Below are 12,596 nucleotides of genomic sequence, written 5' to 3'. Positions count from 1 at the left end.
TATTTGATAATGTTTGTTTCATAAACCTTCCCCCTGAATGGAACGGACTCCTGCAAGGCGACGACACCCCCGCCCGTATATGAGGTGATAATTCATAGTTCTGTAATAAGAAGATTACAGAACAGATAAAAACATATGGGAGATTTGAATCTCTGACTTGTAAAGGATGTTCTCCTCTGTTATTGTTGTGTTACCAAATTAATTCAAAAGCTTTCTTGTAATGTTGCTTTTTAACTCCAATTGAAGCTCAACTGAGGCATATTACTCTCAATTACTTTCCAGTTTAACATTCAGAAAAGTAGCAAAAGAATAAAACCTGGTTTTCATCTCAAATTCACATTTGTATTTATTGATTTATCTACTCGATATTCCTTAATCTGCTGAAGATTTAAGAAAAAAGCTCTCCCAATTTAATATGTACTATTTGTTGCACAAAAAAAATTTGGGAAACTTATTTGGTTTGTTTTGATTCATACACTTTTTATGTTTGTATTTGTTGTTCTTGTGAATACGGTGAAGAAATAGTTTTTTTAAAATGGCTATTTCTTGTTCTAGAGAGCACCACAACAGCAAAGGTTTTGTGAATTTAGTTGATGTCTTGAATGTGTTCTCTTGTATTATTTAATTTTTCTTCACGGATAAGTGATGAAATTCTGATTCTATCTTTGACACTTCAAAAATAATCCAGACATATTCAAAATAAATTGATTAAAAATAGTCTTTATTTTCATAATGCAAAAGCTAGACAACCCAAAAGTCATAATATATTAACAAAAAGCAAACATTAACACAACGAAACTTAGTAAGTTTAAAGGACAAATCACATCTGATAAAAATCGCACACGTGCGTCTAAGCTATCAGGAACCTCGGCATTTTGACAAGCGTTATCATATATGTTCATAAGAGCTTTATGATGAGTCAGCCGTCTTCTCAAGGACAATGCTTATCACCTTAAACATATGCGATGGATTTTCAGATATATTTTACAGAGATTGCAAGATAAAGTCAGACATAAAATAAAAGCCTCAATCACTCACACACAAACACATATGCAAACAAGACGCTCATTTAAACATCTTTTTCTGCTTCTCTGCAATCTCCATTGGCGACATGTCATCATGGTTTACATCTTTGTAGAGCGGCTTTTTGATTTGCCTCCAGGTGACCAGAAGTATCCGTGCAACAAACAGGAAACAGGCGATGCCCAACAGTGCAGCTGTGTTGGAGGAAAAGTAATTGATCATATTACTAATTACCTTTAAACATGCTTCTCATCTATTCTGACTGAGTTTGACCATTTAGAATATTAGCCAGTTTCAGGAAATGTGCAAAGCCAGGACCATAGCAGCAATTTCAGTGAAAGGTGGTTCTATAAATTTAACTTAGGCTGGCTATAAAATCAAATGCATGCCAAACCTTTTGGATTTTCACTTTTGAAAAAGATTTAAAGCCAAAAATGCTTTTTCTTCCGCTTCCCAATGTAATTTATTTGAATTTGTAGTTATAATGCAGAACATTTGTTTGAGCAAGACACTACACAGCTGTTGACTTTCTGTGGAGGAGTTTGGTCTGTTCTTTGTCACATTTTGAAGGGTCTACTTTGGTTCATAATATGTATGATTTTAAATTGTGTCGATGTGCTATTTTCTTTCAGCCTAAATTATTATCCTAATCTGTGCTTGATACTTGAAATTTTTATTTTTTGTTTTGGAGCTGCATTGTTTTTATAATCCTATGTCTAACTTTCAAGATTTGTTTAGGATCAGATGATTTGCAGTTATGATGTTATAAATCATAAAACCTTAAAATTTAAAGAGAACATATGCTCTCTTTACAATATCATAAATACATGTGTTCTGGAAATAAACAGAAAGTTATTGCAGTGTTGTTGACTGAGATAAACATCATCTTTCCTTACCAATGAAGATGTTATTGCGAGTGGGATCAGCAGTGTTGTAGTTTTCCATAAAAACGCCTGTCAGTGCCCAGATCACAACCGGGTAGATGGAGAGAATGAACCTGACATATTTGTCGAGGACAAAGTTTTCCAGGAGGAACCTGAAACAGCCAAAGAGCCAAGACATTATGTCCATGTTTTTGTTTTTTCCGTAAAATAAAACAAATAGTAATTTTTTTTCTGACTTATACACACCATGCAGCCACCACTACGGTCAAAAGTGAAAGGGAAACCGTGGCCGCTTCTGTGCTGGATACTTTGGCGTCGTACTCTAACACAATGGTCAAGTTAACAAGAGAAGCTATGGTTGTCCATGTGGCATATATGGCGACCCCATTCTGAATCTGCAGTACAGACAAAAGAAAATGTTAAGACAGAAGCTGAGAAGACAGTTGAAAAGGTAAAGGTGAAGCCGAAAAACTAACCAACACTCTGTGGAGCCACAGGTCTACTTTGTGGTATTTGTTGAGCCAGGCTCCATATTGGCTCAGGCCGTAGCAGGAGAAGAATATCACACCATAGTTTGTCAGTGCAATTAGGATGAGGAAAGCAAGCGCAGCAGGCATGAACCTTTTAAAAAAATGTACACTTAGAATAAAAACACAGTTTACAACCAAACTTCACATTTACAACTCTTTTGTAATTTGCACATTCTACTGCTTATCTCCTTAGCAAAGGTCAGCTTTATCAGTGGGCTGCATAATGAAACATTCTGTGCCTGATCCAGCGCTTTCAGGCTGCAAACTCATGGATACAATAAATAAAATGCTCCCATGAAGAATTTTTGGGAACCTTGGATAAGGCTAATAATTTGTAGCGTGAAAGTGCAAGAAAGATATTTGCAAACAGATATGCAAATATCTGTTTGTAAAGGACATGTGGTTTGCAGAGTTGGATATGGCAATGCATCAGATGAAAAAAAAAATTACTTATTTCCAGACTGTTCTTAGTTATTTTAGACATGGTAATTTAGACATTTTAATTTTTACCAACAAAATTGGATTTAAGTCACTTTAATTGGGGCCTGCCCATAGCAATGCATAAGGAGAGCAGTGACTGACTTGCGAAGCAAGTCAGTCACTGCCTCCATGCATTGCATGGCAGGCACCTATTAATCTTCACCCAATAGAATGTCTCTTTATAATTGGGGCCCTGCCCATAGCAATGCATAAGGAGAGCAGTTACTGACTTGCGAAGCAAGTCAGTAACTGCCTCCATGCATTGCATGGCAGGCACCTATTGTTCTTCACCTAATAGAATGCCTCTTTATTGGGGCCTGCCCATAGCAATGCATAAGGAGAGCAGTGACTGACTTGCGAAGCAAGTCAGTCACTGCCTCCATGCATTGCATGGCAGGCACCTATTAATCTTCACCCAATAGAATGTCTCTTTATTATTATTATTATAACTTATTCTTCCGTAGACCGGAATGCGGCTCGCACCGCTGCGAGCCCACCCACAAAAGTGGTATCAAAACGTGCGGCTCGTTCCCGGCATTGGAGCTATTACTTTTATGGGGAATCGGCGTTACGACGGCGACGTAAAAAGCGAAAAACGAGCGAAATTTCCAACTGCCGAAACGCAGAGCATAACTGCCACCAACTGCCGCTCCGCTAGAGTGAAAAATGAAGTGGATTTCTGACCCCAAATAAATTTTGAAATCGCCGTCACGCCCACAAATATCGTGCAATTGGTCTCAAACTCGGTCATGACATAGATACGAATGTTTGCTCCGGTAAAATGTTTTCAAAATTTTTCTAGGGCTTACGGTTTTCTGTCAAGGTGCTTTAGAGCAAAATCAAGTTCCAGCCTAACTGACGCTCTCCACCATATATTTTCATACTTTTCTGGAAAATTTCAGACCTCAGCGCACACCATTTTTCTCTCATCGCTGTAATTACTATGAATGAGCTACAGATATGATTTGCAGGACAATCGGAGACAAAAAATAGCTCTCTCATATGCTTCAAACGGTTTTCCGATACGTATCACGGTTTCCGAACGGCAAGGAGTTGTTCGGGCTGCTTTTTCCATTATAACTGACTGAGCTGTCTCACAAAGATAGAAATCTGTCTCTGCCTCACACACATGACAGTTGACCTCTTTAGAACTACAATTCCTGAAGGTTAGAACTAAACATGGCGGAACACTCAGTGCCTACAAAAGAGGTCAGAGCTGATTGTCAGAACTACAACATGGCGGAACTGTCAGTTACTACTGAGGAGGAATGAGCTGGCCTTTAGAATTACATTGTGTTTGGGCTTTTTATAACTGATTTTAAGCAACCATTGTTACACACAGGATTAGTATGTTAATTTTAAATTAAGCTTAATGAAAATTTCAAAATGAAAGCTTGAATATTTCTCTCAGGCCTGTCAGAAAAACTAACTTCTTCAAGCATTTATAATTAAGTCTCTACTTGTGTCACACCGACATGAGAGTTGACCTTCTCCTTAGAACTACAATAACTACAGGTTTGGACTACAACATGGCGGAACAGTCAGTTACTACTGAGGAGGAATGAGCTGGCCTTTAGAATTACATTGTGTTTGGGCTTTTTATAACTGATTTTAACCAACCATTGTTACACACAGTATTTGTGTGGAAATTTTAAATTAAGCTTAATGAAAATTTCAAATAAAACCTTGAATATTTCTCTCAGGCCTGTCAGAAAAACTAACTTCTTCAAGCATTTAGAATTAAGTCTCTCCTTTTGTGTCACACTGACATGACAGTTGACCTCTTTAGAACTACAATTCCTGAAGGTTAGAACTACAACATGGCTGAACACTCTGCCTACAGAAGAGGTCATAGGTGAATATAAAACTACAACATGGTGGAACTGTCAGTTACTACTGATGAGTAATCAGCTGGCCATGAGAAGTACTTGGTTTTTGGGAATTTTAGAACTGATTTCAAAACTCCATAGTTGCACATGGGATTAGTGTTACCATTAAAATTAAGCTTAATGTAAATTTCAAAATAAAAGCCTTGACAATTTTTCCATCAAGTAATTGCTCTTTGACCACTATATAACTGATTTAACCCAATCAGTGTTAAACATGGGATGAGATTGGCCATTTAAAATTAATCTCAATGAAAATTTCAAAATAAAATCCTTAAGATTCCTTTCTGGCCCATGCCTATTTTAGAAAAAATGGCTGCCTCAAACTGAAAAAATTCTGTCTCCCCCTGTCTGACTCACAGCTGGCAGAGGATCCATTACCATGGCAACGGAACACAAAGGGGCCAGCTGATTAGGACTACAAAAACGCATCACTGTAGTTCTAACTATGGCAGAACTCAGAGAAAAAAGCTGGACTTTAGAACTGCTTGTGTTTTGGGCCTTTTATAACTATTTTTAACCAACCATTGTTACACATGGAATTAGTGTGGAAATTTTAAATTAAGCTTTAAAAACATTTCAAAATAAAAGCCTTGAGAATTTTTACATTAAATAAGTGCTCTTTTGACCATTATATGTCTGATTTAACCAAATCACTGTTATACATGGGATTACATTGACCATTTAAAATGAAACATTCTGAACATTTCAAAATAAAAGTCTTAAGATTCGGCCGTGGCTAATGCAGCGCCACAGGCGCTGCAATGATATTAGCCTGCATTATCTTTCCCTCTCAAGTTAGGGCACTGTCTTGCGCAGCAAGACAGTGCATTAGCACAAACATTAGCATTTCTCTGTTTCCCACCAGTGCACTGCCGTAGGCAGTGCAATAAGATTATCCTGCATGATCCTTTCCACTCAGGTTACGGCTCTGCCTTGCTCTGCAAGGCAGAGCATTAGCATTAGCCTTTTACCTTGCATGAGGTATTAGCTATTTCCCTTTCTTATTACCCATATTTAGTATACTGAATGCAGTCAGTCATGCTTGTGACTCTCCACATTGTATTGATGACATTGCAGCTTTCTTTAGCATGGATGCTAATGTTTAGCATCAGAACGCTGGGTCAAATCGACGGGCACACTTTGGCAGGCCCCGGTTAAATTTCTTCAGGAATTTTCTAGTTCTTCTTTATTTTTCTTCCGTAGACCGGAATGCGGCTCGCACCGCTGCGAGCCCACCCACAAAAGTGGTATCAAAACGTGCGGCTTGTTCCCGGCATTGGAGCTATTACTTTTATGGGGAATCGGCGTTATGACGGTGACGTAAAAAGCAAAAAACGAGCAAAATTTCCAACTGCCGAACCGAAAAGCTCAACTGCCAAAACCTAGAGTGTAACTGACGTTTCGTTAGAGTGTGGGAAGCAGTCCGATTCTGACCCCAAATAAATTTTGAAATCGCCGCCACGCCCACAATCGTGCTATCGGTATGAAATTCGGACATGACATCGATACGTATGTCTGCTCCGGTAAAATGTTTTCAAATTTTTTCTAGGGCTTATGGTTTTCTGTCAAGGTGCTTTAGAGCAAAATCAAGTTCCAGCCTAACTGACGCTCTCCACCATGTATTTTCATACTTTATGGAAAATTTCAGACCTCAGCGCAAACCATTTTTATATCATCGCTGTAATTACTATGAATTAGGTACAGATTTGATTTGCAGGACTATCGGAGACAAAAAATAGCTCTCTCATATGCTTCAAACGGTTTTCCGATACGTATCACGGTTCCCGAACGGCAAGGAGTTGTTCGGCTGCTTTTTCCATTATAACTGACTGAGCTGTCTCACAAAGATAGAAATCTGTCTCTGCCTCACACACATGACAGTTGACCTCTTTAGAACTACAATGACTGCAGGTTAGAACTACAACATGGCGGAACACTCAGTGCCTACAAAAGAGTCAGAGCTGATTGTCAGAACTACAACATGGCGGAACTGTCAGTTACTACTGAGGAGGAATGAGCTGGCCTTTAGAATTACATTGTGTTTGGGCTTTTTATAACTGATTTTAAGCAGCCATTGTTACACACAGTATTTGTGTGGAAATTTTAAATTAAGCTTAATGAAAATTTGAAAATAAAATCTTGAATATTTCTCTCAGGCCTGTCAGAAAAACTAACTTCTTCAAGCATTTATAATTAAGTATCTACTTGTGTGTCACACTGACATGACAGTTGACCTCTTCTTTAGAACTACAATTCCTGAAGGTCAGAACTACAACATGGCGGAACACTCAGTGCCTACAGAAGAGGTCATAGGTGAATATAAAAACTACAACATGGTGGAACTGTCAGTTACTACTGAGGAGGACTGAGCTGCTCTTTAGAACTACAATTCCTGAAGGTTAGAACTACAACATGGCGGAACACTCAGTGCCTACAAAAGAGTCAGAGCTGATTGTCAGAACTACAACATGGCGGAACTGTCAGTTACTGCTGAGGAGGAATGAGCTGGCCTTTAGAATTACATTGTGTTTGGACTTTTTATAACTGATTTCAAATGGTTGTGTAACAATCATTTGTTACACACAGGATTAGCGTGGTAATTTTAAATTAAGTTGAATTAAAATTTCAAAATAAAAGCCCTGACATACTTTTATATTAGGGAATTGCTCTCTTGGGGATTTTGTGACTTTTTTTTTTACAAAACCACTGTTAAACTTTAGATTATTTTGGACAGTGAAAATGAAGCTTACAGAAAATTTCAAAAAAAGCCTTAAGATTCCTTTCTGGCTCATGCCTATTTTAGGCAAAATGGCTGCCTCAAACTGATAGAATTAAGTCTCCCCCCTGTCTGACTCACAGCTGGCAGAGGATCCATTACCATGGCAACAAAACACAAAGGGGCCAGCTGATTAGGACTACAAAAACGCATCACTGTAGTTCTAACTATGGCAGAACTCAGAGAAAAAAGCTGGACTTTAGAACTGCTTGTGTTTTGGGCCTTTTATAACTATTTTTAACCAACCATTGTTACACATGGAATTAGTGTGGAAATTTTAAATTAAGCTTTAAAAAAATTTCAAAATAAATCGTTGAATATTTTTACATTAAATAAGTGCTCTTTTGACCATTATATGTCTGATTTAACCAAATCACTGTTATACATGGGATTACATTGACCATTTAAAATTAAACATTCTGAACATTTCAAAATAAAAGCCTTAAGATTCGGTCGTGGCTAATGCAGCGCAGCAGGTGCTGCAATGATATTAGCTTGCATTATCTTTTCCTCTCAAGTTAGGGCACTGTCTTGCGTAGCAAGACAGTGCATTAGCATTAGCACAAACATTAGCATTTCTCTGTTTCCCACCAGTGCACTGCCGTAGGCAGTGCAATAAGATTATCCTGCATGATCTTATCCACTCAGGTTAGGGCTCTGCCTTGCGCAGCAAGGCAGAGAATTAGCATTAGCCTTTTACCTTGCATTAGCTATTTCCCTTACTTATTACCCATATTTAGTTTCCTGAATGCAGTACGTCATGCTTGTGAATCTCCACGTGCTATTGATGACATTGCAGCTTTCTTTAGCATGGATGCTAATGTTTAGCATCAGAACGCTGGATCCAAATCGACGGGCACACTTTGGCAGGGCCCCTGTTAAATTTCTTCAGGAATTTTCTAGTTATTATAACTTATTCTTCCGTAGACCGGAATGCGGCTCGCACCGCTGCGAGCCCACCCACAAAAGTGGTATCAAAACGTGCGGCTCGTTCCCGGCATTGGAGCTATTACTTTTATGGGGAATCGGCGTTACGACGGCGACGTAAAAAGCAAAAAACGAGCGAAATTTCCAACTGCCGAAACGCAGAGCATAACTGCCACCAACTGCCGCTCCGCTAGAGTGAAAAATGAAGTGGATCTCTGACCCCAAATAAATTTTGAAATCGCCGTCACGCCCACAAATATCGTGCTATCGGTATGAAACTCGGTCATGACATCGATACGTATGTCTGCTCCGGTAAAATGTTTTTCAAAATTTTTCTAGGCCTTACGGTTTTCTGTCAAGGTGCTTTAGAGCAAAATCAAGTTCCAGCCTAACTGACGCTCTCCACCATATATTTTCATGCTTTTCTGGAAAATTTCAGACCTCAGCGCACACCATTTTTCTCTCATCGCTGTAATTACTATGAATGAGCTACAGATATGATTTGCAGGACTATCAGAGACAAAAAATAGCTCTCTTATATGCTTCAAACGGTTTTCTGATACGTATCACGGTTTCCGAACGGCAAGGAGTTGTTCGGGCTGCTTTTTCCATTATAACTGACTGAGCTGTCTCACAAATAGAAATCTGTCTCTGCCTCACACACATGACTGTTGACCTCTTTAGAACTACAATGACTGCAGGTTAGAACTACAACATGGCGGAACACTCAGTGCCTACAAAAGAGGTTAGAGCTGATTGTCAGAACTACAACATGGTGGAACTGTCAGTTACTACTGAGGAGGAATGAGCTGGCCTTTAGAATTACATTGTGTTTGGGCTTTTTATAACTGATTGTAAGCAACCACTGTTACACACAGGATTAGTGTAGCAATTTTAAATTAAGCTTAATAAAAATTTCAAAATAAAAGCCCTGAGATTCTTTATATCACGTAATTGCTCTCTTGGGCATTATGTGACTTTTTTAACAAAACCACTGTTAAACTTTGGATTATTTTGGACATTTAAAATGAAGCTGAATGAAAATTTCAAAATAAAACCTTGAATATTTCTCAGGCCTGTCAGAAAAACTAACTTCTTCAAGCATTTAGAATTAAGTCTCTCCTTGTGTGTCACACTGACATGACAGTTGACCTCTTTAGAACTACAATTTCTGAAGGTTAGAACTACAACATGGCGGAACACTGAGTGCCTACAGAAGAGGTCATAGGTGAATATAACAACTACAACATGGTGGAACTGTCAGTTACTGCTGAGGAGGAATGAGCTGGCCTTTAGAATTACATTGTGTTTGGGCTTTTTATAACTGATTGTAAGCAACCACTGTTACAGACAGGATTAGTGTGGCAATTTTAAATTAAGCTGAATGAAAATTTCAAAATAAAACCTTGAATATTTCTCTCAGGCCTGTCAGGAAAACTAACTTCTTCAAGCATTTATAATTAAGTCTCTCCTTGTGTGTCACACTGACATGACAGTTGACCTCTTCTTTAGAACTACAATTCCTGAAGGTTAGAACTACAACATGGCGGAACACTCAGTGCCTACAGAAGAGGTCATAGGTGAATATAAGAACTACAACATGGTGGAACTGTCAGTTACTACTGAGGAGGACTGAGCTGCTCTTTAGAACTACAATGACTGCAGGTTAGAACTACAACATGGCGGAACACTCAGTGCCTACAAAAGAGGTCAGAGCTGATTGTCAGAACTACAACATGGCAGAACTGTCAGTTACTACTGATGAGTAATCAGCTGGCCATGACAAGTACTTGGTTTTGGGGAATTTTAGAACTGATTTCAAAACTCCATAGTTACACATGGGATTAGTGTTGCCATTAAAATTAAGCTTAATGTAAATTTCAAAATAAAAGCCTTGACAATTTTTTCATCAAGTAATTGCTCTTTTGACCACTATATAACTGATTTAACCCGATCAGTGTTAAACATGGGATGAGATTGGCCATTTAACATTAATCTCAATCCAAACTTCAAAATAAAAGCCTTAAGATTCCTTTCTGGCTCATGCCTATTTTAGGCAAAATCGCTGCCTCAACTGATAGAATTAAGTCTCCCCTGTCTGACTCACAATTGGAAGAGGATCCATTACCATGGCAACGGAACACAAAGGGGACAGCTGATTAGGACTACAAAAACGCATCACTGTAGTTCTAACTATGGCAGAACTCAGAGAACAAAGCTGGACTTTAGAACTGCTTGTGTTTTGGGCCTTTTATAACTATTTTTAACCAACCATTGTTACACATGGAATTAGTGTTGAAATTTTAAATTAAGCTTTAAAAATTTTCAAAATAAAAGCCTTGAGAATTTTTAGATTAAATAAGTGCTCTTTTGACCATTATATGTCTGATTTAACCAAATCACTGTTATACATGGGATTACATTGACCATTTAAAATGAAACATTCTGAACATTTCAAAATAAAAACCTTAAGATTCGGCCGTGGCTAATGCAGCGCCGCAGGCGCTGCAATGATATTAGCTTGCATTATCTTTTCCTCTCAAGTTAGGGCACTGTCTTGCCTATCAAGACAGTGCATTAGCATTAGCACAAACATTAGCAGTTCTCTGTTTCCCAGCAGTGCACTGCCGTAGACAGTGCAATAAGATTATCCTGCATGATCCTTTCCACTCAGGTTAGGGCTCTGCCTTGCACAGCAAGGCAGAGCATTAGCATTAGCCGTATACCTTGCATGAGGTATTAGCTATTTCCCTTACTTATTACCCATATTTACTATACATGCTTGTGACTCTCCACATTGTATTGATGATATTGCAACTTTCTTTAGCATGGATGCTAATGTTTAGCATCAGAACGCTGGGTCCAAAGCGACGGGCACACTTTGGCAGGCCCCGGTTAAATTTCTTCAGGAATTTTCTAGTTGTTATTTTTAAATTTAAATAAATACAAGCAACAAAGAGCAATGCAAAAGAAACATTATTGTAATGTCTTAAATAATCTTTCTCAAAACAAACTACCTACAAATAGAAAAAGAACAGATTATGCTGATATGAAAACGTTTCCATCTTACATTCTGTCCCACAGGAACAACCATGAGATGTTGAGAACCAGATTCAAACACCAAAACGCAAAAAAGCCGTACGGTAGAACAGGAGGGCTGCAGTACACATAGCCGTAGGCGTTCCTGCAGAGAATATTTACACACCACCAAAGTCAATATTGTAATTCAATGTTTCACTTAAGCCGAAAAAAATCATTTTTGAGCTTTTTTGCTTACTTTCTGAAGATGCCAGAGAGAACGTACACCATCACCAAAGCCAGAAACAAGTAAATGATAGTCCATATGATGAAGGTCCAACCCGATGGTGTGAGCTGGATGACAAACTGAGCTGAAATGTTGCTGGTGTCATATAAAAACGGGGCTGTATAATAAACAAGAAAAAAAGACATAAATAGAAAATCAACTGAAAGGGTAAAAATAGAAACAATGAAACAATTACAATAGGGTTAGCCTTTTTTCAACTTTTTCAATAATAAAAAAAAAAAGATACAACCATTGTAATCCAGAAAAAAATTGCTTTCTACGTCATTGATATTACAAACAATTAAGTAACTTAAATGTAATCTTTAAATTCAAACTCACAGCTTCCTGCTGCTGCCAGCGCGGAGAACACCATGGTGATGATGAAGATGATCAATGCCAGCGCCATGGCAATCAGAAGACCGGGGTTGTGCTTCGCCATTTTTGTTGCTTCAACTTATCTGAGAGCAAGAAATATTTGTTAACCAATCTACAAAAACAAGAGAGAAATGATGTTGGTGTCACATCAGGCAATCTGCGTCATTAGCAGAAACCTACCACTTATTCGCTCCTGAATGAGAGTTCTCCACTGTGTGGTGCAAAACGAGGGTCTCCACTGCATTTAAAAGGTCTCGTTGTGTAATAGCAGGACTTTTATGACATTGAATTTACGAGACTCTTCTGCACGTGTACATGTTTGAGACATTGCAACACCAGACACTTTTTTTTACGTCAATACAGATAAAAAAGAAACTTGAAAGAATGAAAAAAACAAGGTGCCACCTG

General features: G+C 38.3%; 1 protein-coding gene across 1 annotated transcript; it reads right to left on the bottom strand.

Moving 5' to 3' along the window:
- Nucleotides 1–702: 702 nt before the first annotated feature.
- On the bottom strand, nt 703–12,419 carry LOC129364875 (uncharacterized). The gene is made up of 8 exons (XM_055037800.1): nt 12,369–12,419; nt 12,153–12,271; nt 11,787–11,931; nt 11,580–11,693; nt 2,384–2,528; nt 2,154–2,302; nt 1,920–2,059; nt 703–1,217 (listed from the first exon to the last, which is right to left on the bottom strand). Exons 2-8 carry the CDS (start codon nt 12,250–12,252, stop codon nt 1,066–1,068), a joined length of 945 nt encoding a protein of 314 aa, XP_054893775.1. The 5' UTR covers nt 12,253–12,271; nt 12,369–12,419; the 3' UTR covers nt 703–1,065.
- Between the last annotated feature and the right edge of the window lie 177 nt (nt 12,420–12,596).

The sequence above is a fragment of the Poeciliopsis prolifica genome, unplaced genomic scaffold (assembly GCF_027474105.1).
Source record: "Poeciliopsis prolifica strain line A6 unplaced genomic scaffold, Auburn_PproV2 SCAFFOLD012, whole genome shotgun sequence".
Taxonomy (NCBI): domain Eukaryota; kingdom Metazoa; phylum Chordata; class Actinopteri; order Cyprinodontiformes; family Poeciliidae; genus Poeciliopsis; species Poeciliopsis prolifica.
Note: the sequence above shows the minus strand (reverse complement) of the source record. Positions and strands in the feature narration are given on the sequence as shown.

Excerpts from the sequence above, each read along its gene's own strand:
- LOC129364875 (XM_055037800.1), bottom strand. The coding sequence starts at position 12,252 with ATGGCGAAGCACAACCCCGGTCTTCTGATTGCCATGGCGCTGGCATTG. Across the intron at positions 11,694-11,786 it reads CTCTCTGGCATCTTCAGAAA|GAACGCCTACGGCTATGTGT; the intron begins GTAAGCAAAAAA and ends TATTCTCTGCAG. Across the intron at positions 2,303-2,383 it reads TGTGGCTCCACAGAGTGTTG|ATTCAGAATGGGGTCGCCAT; the intron begins GTTAGTTTTTCG and ends TCTGTACTGCAG.